This window comes from Thermobia domestica, chromosome 3, assembly GCF_964235325.1.
Source record: "Thermobia domestica chromosome 3, izTheDome1.hap1.1, whole genome shotgun sequence".
Taxonomy (NCBI): Eukaryota; Metazoa; Arthropoda; class Insecta; order Zygentoma; family Lepismatidae; genus Thermobia; species Thermobia domestica.
Genome location: NC_137456.1, coordinates 326462705 through 326489950, shown reverse-complemented (window position 1 = coordinate 326489950; position 27246 = coordinate 326462705). Strand labels below are relative to the sequence as shown.

General features: G+C 36.4%; 1 protein-coding gene across 1 annotated transcript; it reads right to left on the bottom strand.

Moving 5' to 3' along the window:
• Positions 1-672: 672 nt before the first annotated feature.
• Positions 673-18426, bottom strand: LOC145681192 (vacuolar ATPase assembly protein VMA22). Its single transcript, XM_081752682.1, has 2 exons — positions 18269-18426; positions 673-1433 (listed from the first exon to the last, which is right to left on the bottom strand). The coding sequence occupies exon 2, from the start codon at positions 1431-1433 to the stop codon at positions 837-839; it is 597 nt and encodes a 198-aa protein (XP_081608808.1). The 5' UTR covers positions 18269-18426; the 3' UTR covers positions 673-836.
• Positions 18427-27246: the final 8820 nt, after the last annotated feature.

Genomic DNA, 27246 nt, shown 5'->3' with positions numbered 1-27246 from the left:
TAAGCATTAAGAAAAAAGTACAGCAACATTTATCAACATGGATTTTTTTCTTTTTACAAGTTACTGATATTTGGCAGGAGCATATTTTTAAAAATCGGAAATAGCTTGCGGCACGAAATACACATAAAATACATAAATTTCGCCTAAAGTTATAAAGTCTAACTAAATTTTTTTTAAGTTTCGGAGAGGAGATCGGAACACACACTAAATACGACCCTATTAACTGGGAACAAACAAACAGACGCGAACACACAAGAATTTTCGTCTTAAATGTCCATGGTGATTTCCCGTTGAAATAGTTAACAATTTACAATATAAACCGTATGTTACGAAGAGAAGAAAATAGCATTGCCTTGTTACCCGTTCGAAACGGGATTTTTCGTAATCATCCTCTGCATGACCCTCGTTTTTATACTGTTCAATACATACATTTCTCATTGTATTATGATTATTATCTTCCATAATCGAAATAACAGAGCAAAAACGGGATTTGACTTTATTTATTTCGGAATTCGATTTAAATCAGCGATTTTTATTTAAAAAAAAATCAAATGATTTAAACCTTGATTAAAATCGTGATTTAAATCAATCCACCCTGTTCATAGTTCTACAAATTCAGAAGTACAATGGCATAATAATTTACATAGTACAAGCATAGTAAAAGAAATTGCGTTTTCATATTAATTAAATTATTTAATTCAGTAAATAATACTTTCATTATAAATTAATATCTTTCCCATATACATTTATAAACAAAAGACAATACATTATCGTTCGTGATCGACAAATATAAAAACAACACAAGACTAACAAAATTAGGAATGTTACTTTATGTATCATGGCTCTCGTTCACCGTTACTCATCAAAATTTTTATTCTCCGAAGTTCCTGATACTTGGCCAAACAACCATCGAGTTCTGCCTGAATATTAGCACTCTCAATACTAAATTCTAATGCCAATTTAAAAGAACTTTGCGCTAGACGAAGATTTTGAGGCACCAGAACTCCAAACCATTTAATAGGATCTTCATATTTCGTACTTTTCCCGGCTGTTGAATCCATAGATTCGTTTTCATTCTTACCATCAATGTTCGTTCGCTTTCGCACACCACGCTCACCTTTTTCACTTGAAATCTCTTTCGACGCCGGAGAAGCGCTATGAAGTTCGTATCTCTGATATTGCACACCATCTATATCTTGCATTTGTGAAGTAACTGTAGATAAGGCCGAAACATCTTTATCCTCTGATGGTAGCTGCAGAGAACACACGCTTTTGTTGCCTGTGATGTATCTTGTTTTTGCGATGTTAAAATAGCCAGATTTCATAGCTTCTTCCATCTGATGCTTGCATTTCATCAGGTCTTCCATTAATAAAAGCACTTTAATTGATAAGTCATCTAATTGCTGGCATATTTCTGTTAAGGACGGTGTCATCTAGAAAAAAGAAAAAAAGTTGACGATACACAGCTGTCTACAATTTAACAACAATAATACATTCCAGTACACAAAGAGATCATATTTAAAACACAGTAAGTTCACCTTCTCAAAATTACTTGGGATCGTTTCGATAATATTAAAAGAGATGGTGATAGTCAAAACTATCTTACGCATGGAAAAGATAACTTATCTACTGTGTATCAGAGAACATCTGCATAGGGAAAATCACATATCTACATGAATGTAAAACTGTATAATAAGCTACCTGGATACATGAAAAATACTTATGAAAAGCGTTTTTTTTAAGCAACTCAGTGCGCAAACTGCTATGAAATAACACATTTTACAAAACTGATGAATACCTTAGCAGCTCATTGTGAAACTTCAAAAAATAATTAAATCCTATTGTATATATCAGATGATAAACACAAATATATATATATATATACACAGTAATTAAAATAGTAATTAAGTTCATATATAAATGACAGAATTGGTTTAACCTATATATATTTTCACGGAAAGGAGAGCATTGTGTTTGTTCTAAGTATTGGATCTATTTTATGTACTGATAAGTTCTATACCATTTTGTACAAACGTACATGTAATATGGTCCACAGAATGATTAATAAATCTAACGTAATCAAAAGTAAAATTCATTTGGATTAATTTTGGTAGTTATTTAATAGTTGCCAAAATTTTCAATGAGAACTTTCATCTTCATCACAGCAATTTTCTTAAAGCATCTACAGCAGCGTTTTCCAACATATGGTCCGCAGACAGAATTAAAAATATCATGACAAAACACGTTAAAAGCAAATTAGTAAAAAAGTTCACATAAAATGGACACTAAAAGCCAAACTTTTAAAAATATTTTACCTGTAGATATTTCTCGTATCCTCACTGTATATTCTAAAATTATGAAATATGTTTCAATCAGTGGCGGCTAATGTTCGTGTTGCAGCGTTGCGCAACGACCAAAGTATTTCAAGAAAAAAATATTATCAATAGTAGTAAACAATAGAAAAAATACTTTTTAATATTTGCATATATATATATACTTTAAATAACATATTTTTTTTTTACTTCTGTAACTGTCCGTTCAGTTAATCCGTTTTAAAAAGCGAAAAATAATCCGTCACAGAGTCTCTAATTTATATTGTGTTGCAGCGAGCATGCAACGACCAGATTCCTTCAGCGCGGCAATTGGAGCAAATGTTAAGTCTCCTTTCTCCTATCTCAGAAGTTAAAGAGACTGGTCCTTGCAGTGCTTCTGCAACACAGCACGGTTTCCAGTGAACGAGAAGGTTTTTCACGCTAAATAAGATTTCTGAACTTTCTTTCACTAGCAATTAACAAATGGAATTTGTTTTTATGCATTCATATTTTTAAATTACGGGACCATACTGAAGCAAATCAATATAATGACAATTTAAAAAAGTGCTTGCAGAATTACAAAATAAGAAAGAAAATATCTAGTAGAGGAGAAAACAAATGAAAATAGACTCGCATTTACAAGTTAATTCTTAGCTTATATTGATAATGAAGGCTTCTTCTACAGTAATTTGTGAATCAAATATTAATAAGTCAGTATGTAGAATTGCTCCTCCCCCCTCTGTGGATAGTATTTTAGTATAAACATATTTCTTTTATAAAATAAGGATATTTTATACTCTTGATAATTTCCACATAAAACTGTATGATGGGGAACGCCACATTGAATTTGGGACTAGTTAGCAATGCTCAGGGGCGTAGCCACAAGGGGGGTCCACCAGGTCCGGACCTCTTAAAAATTTCAAAACTTGACTAACATTTGTAGATTTTCTTAACGAACTATACTTGTTTAACAGAGAAACGATTGATGTAGGCTAAATATTTTATTTTACGCCTCATCATGTACTCTTCTTTTCTTATAAAAATAATCGTTCTATCATTTTTTCTAAAAAGATAGATAACAGTAAGTAAGAATTACTTATCGTCTTTTCGGGTGCAGTATAAGACAGGGTCCATATTATGTAGACGTATTGGACCTCCCTCAAATACTTTGGACCCCTCCCAGTTAACACTGGGTGTAGAACTGGCAGTGCTGTTTGTTTTGATGTTCTTTGATTTTTGGCTTCTGTTACATGCTGATCCTTCATCGGGCGGGTTTCGATGTTTCCTTTCCAGAACATATCACATTGGTAAGCATTGTTTCGCCTCATGTGGAAGTATATTGTGTTCATCGTGCATTGCGTAACAACCAAGATGGATGATTTGGAATGTAGTTTTTTTTTCTTTTACGCATATATGTGTGTGTGTTGATGTATGAATATGTGACATTCGGAATTCATATGCCAGTACCTATTTTGTATCAGCTGTTTTGGTTTTTAATTATTAGGTTTAATTTTATTGTGTGAGCTTTAATTCTGTAAATAACCTACAAATTCTGTACGAATTGTATATCATGACTTCTGTAAATAACTTACAAAAAACATTGACCAGCTTTCAACTGAGGAAAAATTTGCAATTAAGGCTTAGACAAAACAAGCAAAGGGCAATTCAGGAGAGTGTTCGAAAAAAAAATCCAGTTTAAATTTACAGGATATCTTATAGTAGTAGTGTTGTTTGCACCAGATACATTTCCTCAATTGATTTTAAATTTTCCTGGATAAACTGTGAATAAAGTGTGTTCAATGTACATGTTTTATAGCATTAATCTCTGCTACGAACTCTCTTCAGACAACGCTGAATAGGAATTCGGATCACTGTCAGGGACTGAGTTTGCTAGAATGAATCGTTCGCAATAATTTAGAAAAAATATTTAGTGAATCTACAAAGCTTCTGAAATTAATATTAACTGTACCTATGGCGTCAGCAAAGACGAGAAGTTTTTATTCCACATGAGAAAGAATTGACACTTTCAAGGAATTGAATGTCCCAAGAAAGGTTATCACCATTGGTTATGCTTTTCATCGAAAAAGACCTGACAATAAGAATACCAGAGTTCAGCCAGCATGTATTAGACAGATTTGCTCCAATCAAAGAGAGAAGAATGAACTTACTAATTAATTAATGCGATTAATCGGATAAAATGTTCTGTATTTTTTTATTTTTTAAAAACAGAATTTTATTTAATTTAACATCTCACATAGCATTTGCATCTAAAGTTATGCTGATTAGTCAATGAGTCAACTTTATATCTTCTGTCCCTTATCTTTGGTACTGCAACACCCGAAACCACAACCCACCGGCCGCCACTGGTTTCAATGGTCACACAAACCCTGGTATTTCCAGGAAATGAGTAGGACTACATGACTGCATCTGTCACTAACTTGAAAGGGACCTCAGTACCTGTCGGCAGTTGATATTGCAGAAGGAAGAGAAACAAAAAAAACGTTGAAGTAAACAAGATTTTATTGTTTCTGCTTTGCCTTGCTATTTGAAGTAACATAACAACAACAAATAAGAATCTGCTTGTTATTATTTATTAATAGGTTTCCTCTGTCAATTGAAGCTCAATAGATATTCAGAAGTGCTAAGTTCTAGTTGCACAAAATGTCAGTTAACGCTAGTTTTGATAGATTTTCAGAAAATGTTTTAATAATAGAAAACTGGCTTAGAATAGGGTCTTTGAAAAGAAAAGAAAGAAAGCGAAGATAATTCTAACCGTGAAATGAATATTGTTACGAGATTAAATGTGACTGTCCTATAGAAGCTGAAATAAGCAGTTCAAAGAAAAATATACAATAGGAAATGTGATAGATCGTGTCTGGAATTAGGATTTATTTAGTGTGGCGATGAAAGTGAATAGAAACCGCAGTACGTTTTGTGTTATGTAAAGTGTTTTCAAATGAGTGCATGAAACCTGCAAAACTCTGATGAGATTTAGAAACAAAGCATTGCAATGTGAAAACCAAACTGAGTTTTTTCACCGGCGGTTACGGACACAAAATTGTAGTAAAGATACATTTTCGAATATGAGTTCAAACAGTAGCAAAACACTAGAAGGATTCTACCTTTTCTTACGATCCTGCCACACTGAAAATAATACAAAATTTACCATTTTTCTTTTGCTTGTTTATTCATAAGTGAAAGGAGATAATGAAATGCAACTTACCACAATCATAGATAATGTTATTCTACAATAGAAAATTTGAACCTGAACACGAAACTTGGACTAATTGGTCACAAATGCGACAGCCAACTCACTCACGAAGGACTCCTGATAAAAATACGTTGTCAAGAGTCATTTCAGAAGGACAAAAAGATAAAGAGTTACACAAGTAAAAACATTATACAGAAGTACATATAAATCGGGAAATTCCCGCCTTAACCATTGGGAAAATCCTGTCATTACTTTAAATGCATTTGTATGTAAAATTTTAAGGTCAACCTATCATAATCACTACGCTAAAACTGAAGTATTAAATTACGAATTTGGTATGTAGATATCATTCAATAAAATTAAAACAAAGTCAAATCCAAGTTGATGTTGGAAGCTACGTAGGCAGTTGATAAATTTTGCTAATTTCTATCAATATATTTAAGCAACCTTGGCTTCTTTATAAAACAACAGGCATTCAGGCAAGTAGAAATATATAATTTGGTCTCGTTTCGTATGTTTACGCTTAACATTCTTATGAAATACCAAGGTTATCACGGAGAAGACTTTCGGTTAAAGGGATACATCGAATCGCTACTTGGTTTACACTTGAAAGATGGGTTGTGGTTTGACTGAGAATTGAACACAGGACCCCTTGATTAAAAGGTGAAAAGTAGATAAACGTAATGCAGATGGTTTGATATGTGGAGACGCCACCATGAAGTTCACAAGATTTAAAGCATTTTTCGTTTTTTTTTTTTTTTTTGGTTTAAACCATTTAAAAAAAACAGCTGGTTTAAACCAGCCAACCCTGGTACTCATTCAACTAAAAACAAGATACAGAAACCGACTTCTGTATGTGCCTATTCAACTAAATTTGACTAATACTAAGCCAGATATCCAGGAACTCCGCAAGATGCAACAAGCTCAACGATCTCATTAAAGTAAGTAATAACCTAATAATATTAATTTGAGAAATAAATATTAGAAGTCTGTTCAAATATAATTTGATTTTTAAGAGTTTACTTCCAATTCAATACCTGTGTTTCCGTAAGAATTAAACATATGTTTTTATATTATTATGTTATAAGGTGCGGGTATTACTTAGTTTCTCACCCAAATCACCTACCTGGTAGTGATCACGGTTCGTTATTTGTAACTGTGATCTAGTCATGAGTACAAATAACATGTGGACATTAAAAAGTACGAATGCTATATAAGCAAGTCAGAGCAAGAGGGCAATAGGGGAGTCCAAACGACAGCGAGGGCTGCGTCCGTATGGAGCAGGCGCGTCAGCGACGGCGGGTAAACGCATTATTGAGGTCGTTTACAATGGCTTACTTATAGTCACAGTTCCGGCTCCGGAACCGTCGATGGATTTGCGGCAAATAGGCCATCCTAAGGTGCAATATGTTCCAAATATCACGTCTGTCTAAGACGTATAGAGTCTTTTGCGCACGAGATGGCCTTAGTGGCCCAAATCTCAGGATATATGAGTCGTAGCAAGTCAGGTCTAACATCATTTGACAGCTGGCAGTTGAAGCAAATACATCAGCAAAAAGTGGTGGAATTCTTATAACCAAACGTAAGTACAGACCCGTGAAGGTGAGTCAACTTTTCGCAAAACTGAGATACATTTTGTAATTTTATTTCGATAAAGGGTCAAATGTTACAGATACCCTTGTAAAAATTTGTGCTTCTTATGGACAATATACATTATCAAAGGCAACAGCCAAATCATGGTTTAGTCGATTCTCTTCTGGAAATTTCAATGTTCAAGATGCTCCTCGTGGTGGACGATCAATCACAGCAAAAGACAACAACATTGTGGGAAAGACGGACATATAAGCAGTCGGGACATCGCCAAGAATTTAAACATTCATCACCAAACAGTGTTAAAACATTTGGATAAAGCTAGCTACAAAAGGAAACTTGACGTTTGGGTACCATAACACTTACTCGATCGAATTTCCAACTGCGAATCTCTCCTGAAACGTATCGAATTCAAGCCATTTCTGAAGCAGTTGATCACGAATGATGAAGAGTGGATAACCTACCACAATAATGTGCGAAAAACCTCGTGGTCGAAAGGAGAAGCTCCACAGTCCGTGGCAAAGTCCATGCTGACGCCCGGGAAGGTTATGTTGTGCGCTGGTTGAATTGGAAGGCCACAGAGCATCACGAACTGCTGCCACCGGGCAGAATGGTAGCCTCGGACCTGTACTATCGACAATTGACAACTGGTTAACAGAAGGACCGTGGTACACCGATCTGACAACGCCAGACCGCATACATTTTTAACGACTCGTCAGAAATTGAGAGGACTTGGATGGCAGGTTTTAACGTATCTACCTTATAGCCCAGACCAGGCACTGCTAAACTATCATTTGTTTCAATATGAAAAAACTCCCTGAATGGTGTTCAAAGATGTCTGTGAAAGCCACGTGTCACAATTTTATATATATATATATATATATATATATATATAGATAGATATAGATATAGATATATATAGATATACCAAAAACAAGATAAGCTCTACTGTGACGGGATTATGATGTTGCCTAAAATATGGTTAAAGGTCACCGAACAAAACGATGCAGGTTATTTTAAATGTATTCTCAATTTTGACTTCCACAGTCTCAATACTTTTTAGGCAACCTAATAGTAAGAATATACACATACATTTTTAGAAAATAGCCACGTAAAATTAGCGATCCGCAAAAATATTCCAGATGCTGTAAGTAGTCTTCAGGTTTAATTAAAAGGTTGAGGAATGCTAAAATGGTTGAGAATACAGGGCAATGGTTATCGATCTGAACCCAGATATTCACATACTGTGATATTTAGTTTGTGTTGAATTTTGAATCGGATCCCATTAAGTGCCCAAAATGCAACTTTTTGGTGTTTTAGTACACATATGAAACTACAATCTGGACAATTTTGAACAAATTCACAGGGATATTTCTATGTTAAATTCCAAAATTCAAATTTTATTTTGAATTTCTGAAGTATTATTTCTTATTTCACAGGATTTTTTCAATATAGTACAACTTGTAGAGCAATCTTTAACCTTTTCAATGGTGTTTGTTCTATGTCTCTAGTGCACATATTAACCATTTTATGATAATTTTTTATGATCACTGTAACGGAATAAAATGCCCATTTTTGAAATTTTTGAATACCCTGTATGGGGACACTTTCAGGAGAGGGGTAATATTTGGGATTTTTTTCATCTCCCACTAATAAAGCTGTGCACTAATTTTTACAAAAATTAAGATGGTCAGGTCAGATTTTGTCACTTCATTAGTTGATTTCACCTGAAATCCCCCCATTCTAAGTAGCCTACAATGTTCAGTCGTCAATACCAAACGACTGAATGACGAACTGACAACACATGGGAGGTTATTCACTTCTTTTCTATAAGCAAATGAAGGATTTCATCCGTCAGAGGGATGGCGGGGGTGGGGTCGAAGTATAGTTCGCATATTTTCCGAGGGCACACCTGAAATAGACAGGCTCTAATCTACTTGCACAATTTGGTAACACACTTTTACTAGGTATTTCACAGAAAAAACTAACTGGAGTTCCTATTTTTAATCATTTTAATGACTTAAATACATTTTCCCTCAATACAATATTACCTTTTAGACAAATCTTGTATACTATTATGTAAAAATAGAACCATTTTAAATGCTGAAAATTAAAGATACGTAGTAGGAGTACAAATTGGGGTAGTACAGTATATATATATATATAGGGTGTTTCAAAACAACACCGACAACGCTTGGGAGGTGATTCCTGACACTAAAATAAGATGAAAAGTATAGACCAACCTGGGTGCACAAATCGGGTCAAGACTTTACTTCGGAACTAATATGTGCTCTATCCTAAAATACATGTTTCAGAATCCTAAGGTACAAAGGTTGTTCAGCTTACGTTTGGCCGATTTCGTTCCTTCCCCCCTCCCGGGCACAATGGACTCACCCGACCTGGCTCGTGGCGTCCTGCAGTGTTGTGAAGTGGCTTCCTGGGAACGGAGTTGTTTCTCCACGCGGACGACAATAAGGCACAAAACAGGGCCATTGTTGTGAGTGTTGTGTTAAATTTGTTTGCAAGTGTGTGGGTTTCCGCTCTGTGACCAAAATGCCGCCCAAACTAAGCCGGTTTTGGGAAGACTATGTTGGGGCTCTTTATGAAGCCCACTTTAGTGTTTCTGTCATTAGAAAACAGTGCAAGAAGAATGGTTACAACATCAGTTTAAATGGAATAAAAATGTTATTAAGAAGTACAAGGATAACGAAGTTCACCATTTGGATCACCAATGAAGTTGCCTAGGAAGCGGGAATGCAGCAAGGCCACCTCCACCCTGCAGAGGAAACTTCGCAAAATGGCAATGCAAGAAAATCTGCCAACACAAAGGTGTATGGCAAATCATCTTGACGTGTCTTTGGGGACTGTGAGCCGGACGTTACACCATCAACGCAAGCTGGAAAAAGTCATGAAAGCTCGCAGCCATCTTCTCACGGATGCCCACCAAAAGGAACGAAAGTGTAACGCCCGGAAGCTGGACGAATGTCATCTGCCAAAACCAAGGTGGATGAACGTCGTAACGCTCGATGAAGCATGGATTTACCTTTCCGACTGCGGCAAACCGAGAGCCATCATGTACCGAGAGAAAGGCGCCAAGAACTTCAGAAAGTGGGTCCGTGTCTGTAAAGAATCCTTCAAAAAAGGGTTCATGGTCGTTACTGGCTACTGTTACCGAGGTAAACTGAAGATTCGTAGGGTGGCGAAGAACTGCAAAGTAAATTCGCAGTATTTTCAGGAGCAGATCATGCGGCCGATCTACGAGCATGAGATTCCAACAATGTACGGAAATGACGCCAATCTGGTGCGCATTCACATGGACAAGACCTCATCACATACCTCACGATCGTCCCTCGCATTCTACAGGAGTGATTCCATTTCAGATCGTCGAGGGTGGTCCACACGACTGTCTCAGATTTAGTTTATTTTTTAAAATAAGAAACTACATACAAAATTATTAGACCCGTATTTTTTCTCTTTGCTGGAAAAAATTTTTCCTTCGATATACAGCCTTCCAAAATGGCTGCTCTCCTCTCGGATTGCTCGAAAATCTGAAAAACATGTAAAATTAAAAGTTTTGTTGTAGAGAAACGAGTGTACTTAGTAACATAATCGCAATAGCAGGAAGAGTATAAAGTTGTATGTTTCGGTGGAGTGCCAAAATTCGTCTATTGGTCCAATAGGAATCGCGCAATTCACTCGCAATGTTGCCAACTTTAGTGATTGTTTTGCTAACTTCAAACATTTTTTTTTCTGTCCTCACGAGCAATATCAACCATCTGCTTCTAGCATCGAAATCTACTCCATAAGGTCTCTTGAAAATGTAAAGGACTTACGTTTCTGATTATTATATCCCACGTTATAGCATGATGAAAAGCTGAAAATTTCATTAAGACGCCATGTTTGGACGCCATTTTCTCAAAAAACCCACCTTTTAGAAATCTGAATTTTTTACATGTATTGGAGAAGTACCTAAGTATTTAATATCCGTTAATTGTTCATGCGGCTGCAGCCCCTAACATTCGCAATTAATTGTTGAAATTTCGAGTTTTGTACTTGAAATGTAAATATTTCCTATGGGCATTTAGATCCTATACACAAGGCGAATTGAAAGGGAGTATGGGAATTTTGAGATATGAATCCTGACATCAAATCCAGTAGAAAAGTTCCTATAAAAATGAGCCGAATACCGCTTTGTTTTCGAGTTACAGGGTATCCAACTCGGGACCCAAAATCGGCCCGAGACAATAGAAAATAAAATATATATTTCGCGTTAAATCAGAAACTATGTGTTAAAGATTTGATAAAGTTCAGAAACTTGATTTGTATCAATATGAGTTTTACGTGCGTTGTAATTCTGTTGGCAGTGTTGCCAACTTGGTGGAAATTTTATTTGTTTCCAAATGACACTACGTGGATTTTTTTATATTTGGTATTTATTAGTGATTGTAAACATCGCATGAAGCACAATTTTCCCCACATCACCACAGTTTTCGAAAACTTACATGTATTTCATTAAAAGGTTTTATCTCGTGCGTTATTGATAGTTTGCGTGACTCGGTGTCGTGAACATCGTCCTAGTGTTCTCTGGAACCATGAAAATTGTTTTCACTGGTAGCATGACATTGTAGTGCACTAGTTAAGGGTTTGTGTGAATAACAATGGGGAAGTCCTATTACAGTAAAAACCGTATTAAATGTGTTGATTATGCTAAAAGCCATAAGAGGATTGTGCACAGAAAGAATTCTAGGCAAAAATTTTATCTTGCGATAAAATATATGGATTGCGTACAGCGTGTCTGCCCAAACGTACTATTATGGGAGGATGATTACTTGTATCCTGTACCCAAGGTGATTTGAAAGGCAATATGAAAAATTTTGAGAGGTGAATCCTTCTACGTTTCACCGATAGCGGGCATTTTAATGGCGACAGATTTATGTTTAGCATGTTAACTGTCTGGTTAATGGTTTCCAAATCTACATTCAGAGGAACAAATTCTTTATCTTGCTGGTGCATAATTTCATATTTGGTGCCTTCCATCTCAATTCAGGCAGAGCATGTACCATCACTATCTCAGATATTGTTGAAACTTTTTTTATAGCAACTAGACCTGTTTTTAAAAGACCCATATTTTTTAGTTTTGTCGAAAAAAATTTCCCCGCCAAGTAATGGGCCATCAAAGACGGGGAGTACAATTTATGAATTGTAAAAGACATGGAAAATGGTCAACTTCGGAGCCCCACCATTCAGCTATGGAGACAGGTAGAGTTATAATTCTTGTTGTGGTATGTTCGTAGGGATATAAATAAACTATATTTTATTGTAGTTCGGTTTGTGCATGCGTACCTTTTTGTACATAAATTAACTAATGAAAGTCAATTTATCTGAAAAGTCGAAGTTTGCGAATTTTTTTCGAGCACTTCCGGTTCGAATTTTAAAATTCTGTTTTGACGGTTGGTAAGACCTAGTTACCCGCTTTCCGAAAAAAAAAATTGTATCGCTTCTGTGTGCAACCGTTTTGTCGCAAAAAATTCGAGAAATTGTAAAATTCTCAAAAAATGCCATTTTTGGGCACCATTTTCTCGAAAATACCATCTTTTAAAATTCTGAAATTTTGTCAGATGGTTTAGCTTTACATGAATAATAAACACACCAAATATCATTCTCGACCAATGCTTCATGAATTAACTACAGCCTTTTGAAGTTACCGAAGTTTCGTTAACTTTGATATCACAGTTAGCAACACTGGAAACAATAAAAGTGCAATGATTTGATGATGTTTGTGGTTCACATTAATTAAATGAAGACTGAAAGGTTTTCCTGACTGGTTTTTTATTATTTTGATCTAAAAAGCTCTCTGGAATAGTAAAATGAGCCTCCCCTTACTCGTCCGTTTTCTTAAACCGAAGTAATCTGAAATGGAAATTACAATTACGAAACACACAAATTTTAAGTTTACTTAAAATGACCATCCAATAAATTCTGATGATCTATAAAAAGCCTGAACTATTACCTCAGTGATGACTTGGAATGATTCAGACAAAGTCTCAATTAAGTGCGATGTCATTACAGTGATCAAAAAAGGACAAAAAGTTAAAAAAAAAAAAAAAAAAAAACGAAACAATTTTTTACGCGTTCCATCAAAGAAATTTACGGACTTTCTTTTAAACAGAACAATCTCAGCATAAGAATGGGTCACTCGGAATTTTATAGTATTCGACTAAAGTGGGTCCGTCCGCAACCTGTTAGGGAAGTGTGTGTGTGTGTGTGTGTATTGTGCAAATTTTAAGTTAGCTGCTACTGCGTTGCAACAAATCAAAGGTGCAACCTGTATTGAAGCTGTCATGAGTGACCTATTTCCTTTAGTAGTATGATCCGCTGAAAATGACAGCTGTCTTCTTCAAGAATGTAGTGAATGTCCTGGAATGAAAGGAATAAGTGTGGAGTCTTTGATCCTGCTGAAAATGAAAGTGTTACGTACGCCATATGGGAAAACAATGATCTCGTTAAAAAAAACTGTGCCACTTTCCGTTTTCGTATCGTACATTGCTGGTTTAACTGTAAGAATTGTAATTCATGACTACATCAAGGAAATCCAAAGAGAATTAATTGCTACCGAAAAGCATCGTATAAAATTTCAAGATACAAATTCTATTACTTCATGTAGACTTCGTTGAAAACTGGACTGTTATTCTGCAAAGTGAAATTCAGTTATATCACCGGAATATGGAACAACTGACAGTTTTGTTGTAATAAGCGACGACAAAACACACGATTCGGATCATGTACTCATAGCCGTAGACAAGATTCTAAAAATACTCGAAGAAAAGCGAAAATATAGATTATAGAAAAAGGTTCGAATACGTGGAAATAAGTGTCTACAATTTTCCAAACCGTATCAATGATTTATGATGGTGCTGCATCCCACTTTAAAAATCGCTTTCAGATGTTCGAGATGCACACATGTCCGATAAAGCAGTGGTTTTGCTGTGAAACCGGCCATGCTAGGGTCTCTGCGACACTATTGGGGGTGGGTGGGGGGGGGGTTGTAAAGAATATGGCAACGCGGCATAACCTTAGGAAAAAACAGATACTCAGTATTAAAACCGCAGAAGAATTCGTGAATATAGTGCAAGAACAAACTCCGGGTATTACTCTCGTTTTGTTGCCTGGAACTGAATTCGACAACTTCCAGAAGAAAGAAAGAAAAAAAGCAAGAATGGGAAAGTATGCGACCGGTAACTGGTATTTAACGAAGTCACCTTTGGCTTTCGAAAAATGGCGAAGTTTTTATGGCAATAACGGGTCGCCATAAACTAACTTCATGCTTCCCCCAAAATCGAGCTTCTGCAATTCAAAGTGTAGATTTAAGAAGTCTGCAAAAAGGAACTTTTGTTACATACATATGCGCAAAGGCGCCGATTTCTCTGTAGATGGGGGAAGGGGGATTCAGACGCAGAAGGTATATATATGAGGATTTTAAGACAAATTGCATTCAAATTATGCCAAATATTGTATATTCATAAATACAATAGGGGGCCCACATCAGCTTTGGGGGCTCCGGTCACCCCTTCCCAGGATCGGCGCCCTTGCATATACTTATGATAACCAGTGGTGCGTAGCAGAATTATGAATAAATCATGAATTACGTACAGTTGAAGTGCTGTTTATGCTTCCACATGGACTTTCAGCAGGGTACAGGTTTCCAGAAAAGCATAAGAGAAGTGAAAATAAGTGTTTTGTGATTATCGACAATGTGCTACGCAGGTTCGAATCCAGGACGAACTTCTGGGGGGGGGGGAGTAATACTGCTACTTAGAGCTACTTTTAAGAGCTCCAAACTCTGGAATGAGTTTTATTTATATATAAAATAAGAAAGTTTCTTCTGGGAGGGCGATCGACTCCTTGGATCCACCTCTGGACGAGTTGTGAGTGTACTACTGCTATTAGCGAAGAAGACACCAAGCAAGCAAATGATTGGTTTATGTGAAAAAAAATCAGTGAAATTTTGCTTCTGAAGACAATTTTAAGTAAGTGAACTTAAAATTTGTGTGTTTCGTAATCGTAATTCCCATCTCAGATTACTTCGTTTTTAAAAAAACGGAGATGGGGGGGAGGCTTATTTTACTATTTCAGAGCGCTTTTTTGATCAAAATAATAAAATAAAAAAAAACAGTCAGGAAATCCTTTTATTCTTCATTTAATTAATGTGAACCACAAACATCATCAAATCATTGCACTTTTATTGTTTCCAGTGTTGCTAGCTGTGGTATCAAAGTTAACGAAACTTCGCTAACTTCAAAAGGCTGTAGTTAATGCATGAAGCATTGGTCGAGAATGGTATTTGGTGTGTTTATTATTCATGTAAAGCTAAACCATCTGACAAAATTTCAGAATTTTAAAAAATGGTGTTTTCGAGAAAATGGTGCCCAAAAATGGCATTTTTTGAGAATTTTACAATTTCTCGAATTTTTTGCGACAAAACGGTTGCACACAAAAACGATACAAAATATTTTTCGGAAAGCGGGTAACTAGGTCTTACCAACCGTCAAAACAATTTTAAAATTCGAACCGGAAGTGCTCGAAAAAAATTCGCAAACTTCGACTTTTCAGATAAATTGACTTTCATTTGTTAATTTATGTACAAAAAGGTACGCATGCGCACACCGAACTACAATAAATTATAGTTTATTATATCCCTATGTACATACCACAACAAGAATTATAACTCTACCTGTCTCCATAGCTGAATGGTGGGGCTCCGAAGTTGACCATTTTCCATGTCTTTTACAATTCATAAATTGTACTCCCCGTCTTTGATGGCCCATTACTTGGCGGGGAAATTTTTTTCGACAAAACTAAAAAATATGGGTCTCTTAAAAACATGTCTAGTTGCTATAAAAAAAGTTTCAACAATATCTGAGATAGTGATGGTACATGCTCTGCCTGAATTGAGATGGAAGGCACCAAATATGAAATTATGCACCAACAAGATAAAGAATTTGTTCCTCTGAATGGACACAAAAGGAACAGAAAAGTGTCAATTAGTTATGATAATACAAGGCACTGCACTCTATATTTTGTCGAAGATTTGGCAGTGCATACAAAACACTGCTTTTGTACATAAATTTTTCGTTCTTCAATCGCCTTTAAAAAAAAGGCAAAGTAATCATTAGGCGCCTTCGGCGCCCCCAATAACTTTTATGAGAACTCTGGGGGGGGGCAATGCCCCCTTGCCCCCCGTCTTGTTACGCCACTGTCAGAAGTAATCATTTTAATGACATAAACTTATATGCAGCTGGCGGGGCGCAAAACAATTGGTGCAGGTTAAGTTTTAACACCACCTTATTTTGCAATATTTACAGATACAAACGGCAAATTTATAACACGTTTATAACGAACAAATTTCTACAAACGACTGATTTAAATAGTTACAACTATATGTTTTATGTTTACTAGTGTAAAACAAATGCTGTAAGACGGTTATAAATGAGTACCGGTAGGTGCAAATGAACAAGGATTGTATTAGATATTATTTTCTAACGGATTAGTACTTTTAAAGAGTACACAAAAGCTGTAGCTTTAACACTACTTGAGTGAAACCATTACAAGTGCTATCAGAATTCGTATCACTGCGAAAATCTACATAAAGCCACTTGCAAATTTAACTACAGGCCCTAACCTACTCTACTATCCGTAACAATAAAACAGTCTGACAGGTAAGGGATCTAATAACATGGGGAACAGTGTCTTTACGGCTCTCGCTGACGCCCTGCTTCTTACATATGCGACCCCACCAAATTCACCCTGACCTGACTCGGTTAGAGAGCATTCGCTCTTTTTAGTAGCTACCTAGCACGTTTTTTTTTTCTTGCACTATAGTTTTTGCGGCATCTGTCTGGAGTTGTATTTATATGTGAATCTTGAAAGACCTATATTTATTAACAATTATCGTGCAGTTTTATTACATGGATCCATAGCATAAGTAGTAGTAGAAGTAGGGGTAACAGTAGGAGTAGAAACGCGTTAGAAGCCCCGAAGGGGTTCGTTGGGTTCTGTTCTAGACATAAAATGGGCACATTAAAGACTTTCTTAATTTTTTTTTGGGGGGGGGGGCCTTGTACAATCTATAGATCTGTACAGTAAAACTGCACCAAAATTATTTCTCATGCATCCCTTATTCCTTGGGTTCTGTTCTCGACCTAAAATGGGCAAATTAAAGACTGTTCGGTTCAAAGTAAACTCTTGTCCCTGAATAATTGTCGTGTCGCCTAACGCAAATGTTTTCGAGGAAAAGAAAAAAACCAGTAAAAGATTTTATATTTTTCTATAAATCTTTCGAGTGGTGTAATTAAATTTGGTCAATGTTCCGTTAAGGGGTTCCAGTAATTTCTTCCACACGAAATTTGCAATTTCTTCTCTTCTTTCCATTGATTTTCGTTTGATTACATAACGTTACATTAGGTTAGTCTAGTTTTGGATCCCCTTAACGGAACATGGACCCTAAATTCAACCTTCACAACATAATTAATGAAACAAGGTTATAGTTAAGGAGCCGTACTTCCCATTTAGGGAAGGATGAGAAACGCCATACTTTCAGGAATTATTCATTGACTATCTAGGATGTTAAAAAGTAGGTAATAGACTGAGTTCTTGCCCTTGTACTTAGGATGTTTAGGTAGTGCAACAGTAAGATGTATCCTCGTGCACGGGAGATGAGAAGTAGCTGTTCTTAACTATTACCTGAAACAATTGTAATTTAAAACAACTCTTAGTAGTGGCGCTCTTTATATCTTACAAGTGGAGTGCCTGCGTCTGCCAACAAGTGCAGATAGAATAATTTCACTAAATTTGTCCCCGAATTATTAATCTGTACGGATACGTACCGTACGAACACCATGCGGATATTCATTGGTTTCTATTATAATATTAATAAAACTTTCTAGCAATTATTATCGTGTATTTATATTTTAAACTTGCGCAATACTGGATGTGAAAACGTAAAAACTTTATTTATTTCTAGCAATAAGCATTAAGTAGAATTCCAATTGTATTGAAGAAACGTAATTTTAACGATTTTCTTCTTACTGATGGTTCGTCACCTGTACGAACAAGGTTTCATCTACATTATAGGATGATAACAATATTAATAATTTACCTTGTTTATTAGGATTTCTCCTATTAAAATTATACACCGCGATATCTCCTCACCAAGGTATATAAAATAACAGGTAGCCCCAGTTCGCGATTAGCGTTCTGATTGGCTCCCTGTACGTGACGTCATGTGGAGGTATCGGTGAAGATTTTTTCGCTTGCCTGCTTGTTACACTTCGCGCTTTACTCGTAAAGCTGGATTCAAAACAATATAATTATGAACTTCCTTGTCTTACCAAATGCAAAGAATGAGTCTTTTTCTATTCACAGATGACACAATATTATATAATAAATAACTAAATACCGTCAATAAAGATTAATCATCTATACAAATAAAAATTAATATAATGTTTGGTCGCTAACTTTTCCGAGACCTTTGGGCCGATTTTTATAATTTTTAGTACATGAGTTGACCTGGCCTAACTAAGATTTTTATCACATTATTTTGATTAGAGGGCGAATCTTAAGTGGGTAGAAAAGGTTCAAAATATGTGCCTAAAATGCAGTATCTCACAAACCTATTAAGTTAGAAAGATGAAACTCGGTATATAAACTCCTCATTAAACTTAAGGGAAAACATATCCCATCGTTTTAAGGGGTAGAAGGAGCATTTACTATTCATACAAATAAAAATCATTGTAAGAATGTTTGATTGCTAACTCCTCGTCGACCAACTTGAAGTACCAAGTATTTTTGGTATTTTAATGCACCCAAGCCCAGTGGCGGCTTCAGCGGGTAAGTACCAGGGGCGGATCCAGGGGGGGGGGGGCGATCGGGGCGATCGCCCCCCCCAGAAGAGGAAACTTTTTTATTTTTTATATATAAATAAGATCCATCCCAAAGGTTGGAGCCCTTAAAAGTAGCAATATGACAACCCACCGCCCCCCCCAGAAGTCGGTCCTGGATCCGCCCCTGGTAAGCACTGTGACCATCTGCCCGGCCACAAAACTATGTTTTTGGACGACCACACAAAACTCTGGCCACAAAACTCAAAACGTTCAAGGTTATCCACAAAATATACAAAGCTGCAAGCACTACAAAGTTAAAATGTAGAAAAAATAAAATTCTATAGCCATCGTATTCCACGCTCAAAAGCGGGTCACAACTCACAAAATCATCATCCTTATCATCACTTTAATAACTGTACGCAGTTTGGTGCTATTAAATATGGTCGTATAAATAGTACACGACATTAAATATATAGCGCAAAAGCCAACCAATTTTTGTGGCCACGATTGTGCATGTTAACTAGCGGGTCAGTACCCACCCTATCATCACTTTACTTAATATACAAAATTTTGTGCCGTTAAATGTCGTGATATCAATAACACAATACATAAACGAAATGGTTCCTATTTACAAAAAAATTTGTGGCCAGAGCCGTGCACGTTCACTAGTGGGTCAGAGCACGTGCGATCATCATCCTTATCATCTCTTTACTTAATACACAAAATTTTGTACTGTTAAGTGTCGTGGTATCAATACCACAAGACATAAACCAAATGCTACCAATTTACAAAATCTTTTGTGGCCAGGGTCGAGCACATTCACTAGCGGGTCAGAACCTCTGCGATCACCATCCTTATCATCACGTTACTTAATATACAAAATTTTGTTGTGTTAAATTTCGTGGTATCAACACCACAGTACATAAACTAAATGTTTACAATTCACAAAAACTTTTGCGCCCACAGTCGTGCACGTTCATTAGCGGGACATAACCCATGCGGTCATCCTCCCTATCATCCCTTTACTTATTATACCAAATGTTGTGCTATTAAATGTTATGGTATCAATAAAACAGAAAATAAACTAAATGGTTCCAATTTAAAAAAAAAAAACCTTTAGTGTCCACGGTTGTGCAAGTTTACTAGCGGGGCATAACCCATGGGATCATCATTACTATCATCCCTTTACTTAATATACAAAATTTTGTACTGTTAAATCTCGTGGTATCTATAAAACAGAACATAAACCAAATGGTTCAAATTTTAAAAATTTTTGTGGCCACGGTCGTGCACGTTCACTAGCGGGACATAACCCATGCAATCATCACCCCTATCATCCCTTAACTTAATATACAAAAATTTTGTGGTGTTAAATGTTGTGTTATCTATAGCACAAATATAAAAGAAATGGTTTCAATTTACAAAAACTTTTGTTGCCAGGATCGCGCACGTTCACTAGCGGTTCAGGACCCATGGGATCATCATCCTTATCATCCCTTTACTTAATATTCAAAATTTTGTGCTGTTAAATGTCATGATATCAATACAACAGGACATAAACTAAATTGTTCCAATTTACAAAAACTTATGTGCTCCGGGTCGTACACGTTCACTAGTGGGTCACGACCAATGCGATTACCATCCCTTTACTTTTAATATACAAAATTTTGTGCTGTTAAATGTCGTGGCATCAACACCACAGGACATAAACGAAAAGCTTCCAAGTTTACAAAATCTTTTGTGGCCAGGGTCGAGCACGTTCACTAGCGGGTCAGAACCCCTGCGATCACCATCCTTATCATCCCTTTACTTAATATACAAAAATTTGTACTGTTAAATCTCGTGGTATCAATAAAACAGAATATAAATCAAATGGTTCCAATTAAAAAAAAAACTTTTGTGGCCAGGATCGCGCACGTTCACTAGCGGGTCAGGACCCATAGGATCATCATCCTTATCATCACTTTACTTAGTATACAAAATTTTCTGTTGTTAAATGTCCTGGTATCAATACCACAGGACATAAACGAAATGATGCCAATTTACAAATTCTTTTGTGGCTAGGGTCGAACACATTCACTAGCGGGTCAGAGCACACGCAATCATCATCCTTATCATCACTTTACTTAATATACAATTTTTTTTTGCTGTTAAATGTTGTGGTATCAAGACCACGGCAAATAAACCAAATACTTCCAATTTACAAAAACTTTTGTGGCCAGGGTCGTGCACGTTCACTATGTAGGTCATAACCCATGCGATCATCATCCCTATCATACCTTTACTTAACACCAACACAAGATTTAACAGCACAAAATTTTGTGTATTAAGTAAAGTGATGATAAGGATGATGGTCGCATGTGTTCTGACTCCCTAGTGAACGTGCAGGACCTTGGTCACAAAAGTTTTTGTAAATTGGAACCATTTCTTTTATGTCCTGTGGTATTGATACCACGACATTTAACAGCACAAAATTTTGTATATAAGTAAAGGGATGATAAGGATGATGATCGCATGGATCCTGACCTGCTAGTGAACGTGCAAGACCCTGGCCAGGTAAGTTTTTGTAAATAGGAACCATTTCGTTTATGTACTGTGGTATTGATACCACGACATTTAACACCACAAAATTTTGTATTAAGTAAAGGGATGATGATCGCATAGGTGAACGTGCACGACCCTGGCCACAAATTTTTTTGTAAATTGGAAGCTTTTCGTTTATGTCCTGTGGTATTGATACCACAACATTTAACAGCACAAAATTTTGTGTATTAAGTAAAGGGATGATGATCGCATGAGTTGTGATCCGCTAGTGAACGTGTACGACCCTGTCCCAAAAGTTTTTGTAAATAGGTACCATTTCGTTTATGTATTGTGGTATTGATACCACGACATTTAACGGCACAAAATTTTGTATATTAAGTAAAGGGATGATAGGGTGAGTCCTGACCCGCTGGTTAACATGCACGATCGTGGCCACAAAAAATTGTTGACTTTTGCGCTATATGTTTAATGTCGTGTGTTTTTTATACGACCATATTTAATAGCACCAAACTGCGTAGAGTTATTAAAGTGATGATGATTTTGTGAGTTCTGACCCGCTTTTGAGCGTGGAGTAGGCTGGATATAGAATTTTATTTTTTTCTATATTATAACTTTGTAGTGCTTGCAACTTTTACATAGAATGTTTTGTCTGGTTTTGTGGCTAAGATGGGTGAGGTTGTATATATTACCACAGATAAAATAACAAGATATTACTTATTTCATATATTACATATGTGTTCGAAACATATGAAGTATCAAGTAGGGATGGCCAAAAATTTTCGGATCCGGATATCCCGGATCCAGTGAGATCCGGATCCGGATCTTGCCGGATCCGGACCTAGATCCGGATCTCGGATCCGAAACTCAGATCCGGATCTCGGATCTGGGTCCGGATCCCGGATCTGGATCCGAAATTCGGATCTCGGATCTGGATCCGGAACTCGGATCTCGGATCTGGGTCCGGATCTCGGATCTCGGATCTGGGTCCGGATCTTGGATCTGGATCCGAAACTCGGATCTCGGATCTAGATCCGAAATTCGGATCTCGGATCTGGATCCGAATCTCAGATATTGATTCGTATCCAAACCTACATCTGAAATTGTGATGATAAAATTGAATATCTAAAATTCGTCAAAACTTTTTTCGGATTTACTAATATAGTAGGATGCTGTGCTTTTAAATGTTTCCATAACACGTTTGTGCTACCTTTGTTTTTTATGTTATTTTAACCTTGCAATATTTACTTTCTTATATAAACTTTCTTATTTTCTCAAATACAAATGAAATATCTTTTAAATAAGACCCTTCTAATCGCAGGAATACTGGACAAAACAAACTCTTTATTAATAGTAGTTTCTGACTCACTAGAGTCCAACCATCAACAAATCTTTCACTTCGAAGGTACAACAAAAAATATAGACTGGTTGGCGTGGAACAACAGTAGATCTTTAAACATACACACGAGAATTTCAGGAGAGCGATATGGCTGTGTAGTATTATTAGTATTAATAAAAGTGTTCGTTGTACGACTTTATTACCTAACTTATGGCTTGCCCTTCTGAGGTCAGGAGTTTGTTGAAGGAGTAAATATAAAAGAGATTTCTGTTATTTCTTCTTCACCCTCCAGGTTTCTTTAATCATACATTGCAGGACGTAACCAAAACATATCCATGCATCGTATCATTGAAGCGTTTTGTGTTTTGTATATTAGTGTTCAAAAATATTTAACATATTCGCATTTGTTCATGTGATCTCAGGTTCAATTCTCGGTGGAACATACATGAGATAATTGAAAGCTGAAACAATATGAAAATAGTATTTAAAAGTCAGGAAATTAATATTAAAACTTTAGCTATCTATTCTGACTGTAAGGCTATAGTTAAATTAACCCACACGTTTCGTGAAGATATATTAAGTCGTTATTGTTTATTTACTATAAGCTACCAGATACATCCTCAGAGGCCACTTTACACTGTAATAATCAACAGATGAAAACATTGGGAAAGGAATGGAAGGAAGGTCTCCAGAGCCTTAGATCAAGGTACTAACCTAGCATTTGCCCAGTATAACTGAGGAACAACCCTGGAAAATCCTCAGTCAGGATAGCTGGTCTCCGAATTCGAACTCGGTATAATCCAATTGCGAAGCAAGAATCCTAACAAGTAGCCTGAGCTCACTCCGTATTATTATTATTATTTAATTAACGTAATGTTCTAAAATTAGTGCAAATTAAACCCTACTTTCTTTATTGCTGATGATATAGTTAATAAGCCTACATGAGACATCAGTCTCCCATTATAGGCCTTGCTCAAGAAAGAATACCAGAACTGGAATTCAGGAAGCGGGGGTGAAGAGATTAATGAGGATGAGGAAACTATGTGCGATGCAAAAACTGAGAAATTATGACTTCATCACAGATATATTCACTTACATACGTCAATTAATATTTCTCTGATACAGGGCACTCTACTTTCTATAGTGGCAGGGAAATGGCCCGCTTTTGTAAACGAACACATTAAGCACGTGCATACGGGACAGGACGTTTGGGCGCCGCCATTTGGGCGCGGACGTTTTGGCGCTGCCGTTTGGGCGCCGGACGTTTGGGCGCAAAGCCGTTTAGGCGCCAGACGTTTGGGCGCGAGGTACATAGTAAAAATCACAATTTACGACATATAAAGTAAGCTAGGCACTGAAAACTAAGCGCCAATCAAGATATATACATTTCCTACACTTCCATCTTTATCTCACCTCATTTATCTGTATATTTTCTATCTCTATCTTATTTTATTCATCTAAATTAAATAGTTTAATGCGTTTGTGGCATTTGTTGCCTAACCTCGTCATGGATTGATTTTACGCTTGTTCACGATTCTTGTACTTCTGATCTAATGTTGATCTAATTTTTATAATATATAAGAAAGCTAGGAAATGAAGGAATCAGACGAACTGTTAATAATTTTCGTAATGTTAAATAAAACATATTGCTTTTTGTATTTTTTTAAAGAAAGTTAATAATTACATATTTATGAATATTAAAATTTGTTTTCTTTCGTATTACGTTTGCCAAACTCTTCTCTTAAGTCCAATAAAGAACTACCAATAAAAGATTTCAGCGTAGTCGCTAACACACTCGCCTTCGGTGCGATCGGTCCCGGGTTCGATTCCCGGTGGGGGCACTCGGTCGAAAAAGTGTAACACGCTCTTTCAGGCTAGCCACCCTGAATGAGGTTTTCCTGAGTTTTCTTCATTCACATCAGGCAAATGCCGGGATGGTACCTAATTTATAGGTCCAGGTCGCATTCTTCCTTCCCCAATCCTTTCTTCCTTCCTTTTCCCCGGATAGTGTGCTCCCTCAAATGTGACGGGCTAAATGGCCTTAGATGCCGAGAGCCCAGAAATCTAAAAATCCTATATCCTAATCGAGTTGAGGGAAAGATATTTTGCATACATGGTATCTAAGACATATTTCGCATACAGGATGTCTAACACATTGAGTTTAGGAACTGTAGTATGCCGTATTTCTGGTATCACTTTTTTTTATTAACATTCCAATATAAAAATCAAAACTTAACACACATTTTTTTCGTCCCATTGTAAGCATTTAATCTGCATTAAAGTGGCGAAAGAAAAAAAAAACGATTTCAAAGTGAAAAATAATAGTTAAGTGTACATATATTGGTCATTTAGCCACTAGAAATGTGTTTGACATTCACACTTATTGCGTAACTACAGTAGAAGGCCTGCTTTAAGTTTTTTAATGGAATAGGCTCACTATGTATGTAATGCAATCAATCATATGTAGTCTGGTCGACTTACATTTGGCTTGAAAAGTTATCAAATAAAAAGCACACTTAACTTTCGTTGAAACTTAAATTTACAAAATTTAATTGTTAATTCAGTTTTTATAATTTTGAAATTCCAGTATTTCTAGTATATAAAACAAAATCCAGTATAATTCAAGGACTTCCACTACAGTAGACACCTTGTGATATCTTGATTCGGACTTAGTACTCAGCGCCTAACATAACGACTCTTTAACTCGCGCCCAAACGTCTGGCGCCCAAATGGCTTCGCGCCCAAACGTCCAGTGCCCAAACGGCGGGGCCCAAACGTCCGCGCCCAAACGGCGGCGCCCAAACGTCACGTACCGCGTGCATATAGGCACAATATCCGTGCAAAGAAACATAGGTAAAACTAGAAAAAAAAAAAAAATAGGGAAAGCGAGGGGAAAGTGATAAAACGCCATTCAGCTTTTTTTTTTTTTTTTAAAAAAAAAAAAGCTGAAAATAACTTAGAGCTACGAAAGACGCGAGGCGAATTTTATTGAAATGATTGTTTTTCCTTAGTGATTAGCTGTGCTAACTATGAATATGAATTAAAAAGAAAACAAGTAGCTAGCTCTGAGTTTCGCAAACTGGTTGAAAAGAAAATATTGGATAAAATTTAATAATAAAGAAGGCATTTATGATAATTAAAACAAATTAAATTCTTGGCACGACAGTCCTTTGGTTCCTACCATCGGGCTTACGTTCATTTGAAGCGGGATTTGAATGCAAGACATTTACAGTAAAAGGATCCACAGCCTAATGCCGCAGACCACTCGACTATGGCTGTCGGGTTTTCTCGGCTAATCTGTAGCACATTTACAGTAACTGATTATTTTAAAAGTTGCTCCTAAATACTGACAATCTAAGTTTTATGTATCAAATATTTCCTGCGATAATACCATACACTCTCCGACTTCTATAGACGAAAAGCTATAGTTACCCACATTATCTAATACAGAAATAAGTTCTGATTCTCTAATAGCTGCTGATGGTGATAGTCAAAGTTCACCGAAGCATGATCCCAAACCCAAACTGAGATATTGATGTCACTGGAACGCCTGAAAAGTCATTGTGGGTAAGTGAATTGCCCACTTGTCAGGATGAAGGGCGATGGTGATGTGAAATGCAGGGCTGTCAGAGGTACTACTTATAATAATTGGATTTGTAATATTCTATGTTGCCGTAAACCCTCTTCAAGAAGATAACTGTTAATTTTAGCTTTGAAAATGTTACATAAAGAGTTTTATTGCTATCATTAGGTTGCATATAAATCTCTTTATTCCGGAATTATCGGATTTATTTTACCGCTTAACTTTCACATCTCTTCTGATTTACGAATATTTAAATCACGATTATCCCCTTAAGGTCAATTAGTGATATTTTAACTTATTTTGAACCGACTATGTATATGGCTAGTCTTGTTATATGGGAATAATTGAGACTAGAAGCAGTCTACAGGCTACGTTCAAAAGAATCTTGTCCGACCTCCTGATAAACCACGTCTTTCAGCAAGGTGAATTGTGGCAATCCGATACTAACATGCGGAAATCTTCCGGTTCAAGTGAAAGCTTCCATAAGAATCAGCACCCTAATCAGTGGTACGTGCCTTGCTAATTTTTCTCCAATGTGAAAGTACCTAATTTTATTGTTAAAAATGAAAAGGTTTTTATTTCAAACAAGTTGTCATTACAGTTTTCATATTTGAACACAACACTCATGAAAAGTCATGTTAAAGCGCGACTTACTCCTGAAAAAGAATATTTATCTGTTTTTAATTTCTCGTGTTCCTCAAACTACATGCGGAATTAGTGCAAGTGCCTTCCGCTCGCATTACCTAGGTACAAACGCAATGGCGTATTTAGAGGAGAGGCTTCCGGGCTTA

Excerpts from the sequence above, each read along its gene's own strand:
- LOC145681192 (XM_081752682.1), bottom strand. The coding sequence starts at position 1,433 with ATGACACCGTCCTTAACAGAAATATGCCAGCAATTAGATGACTTATCA.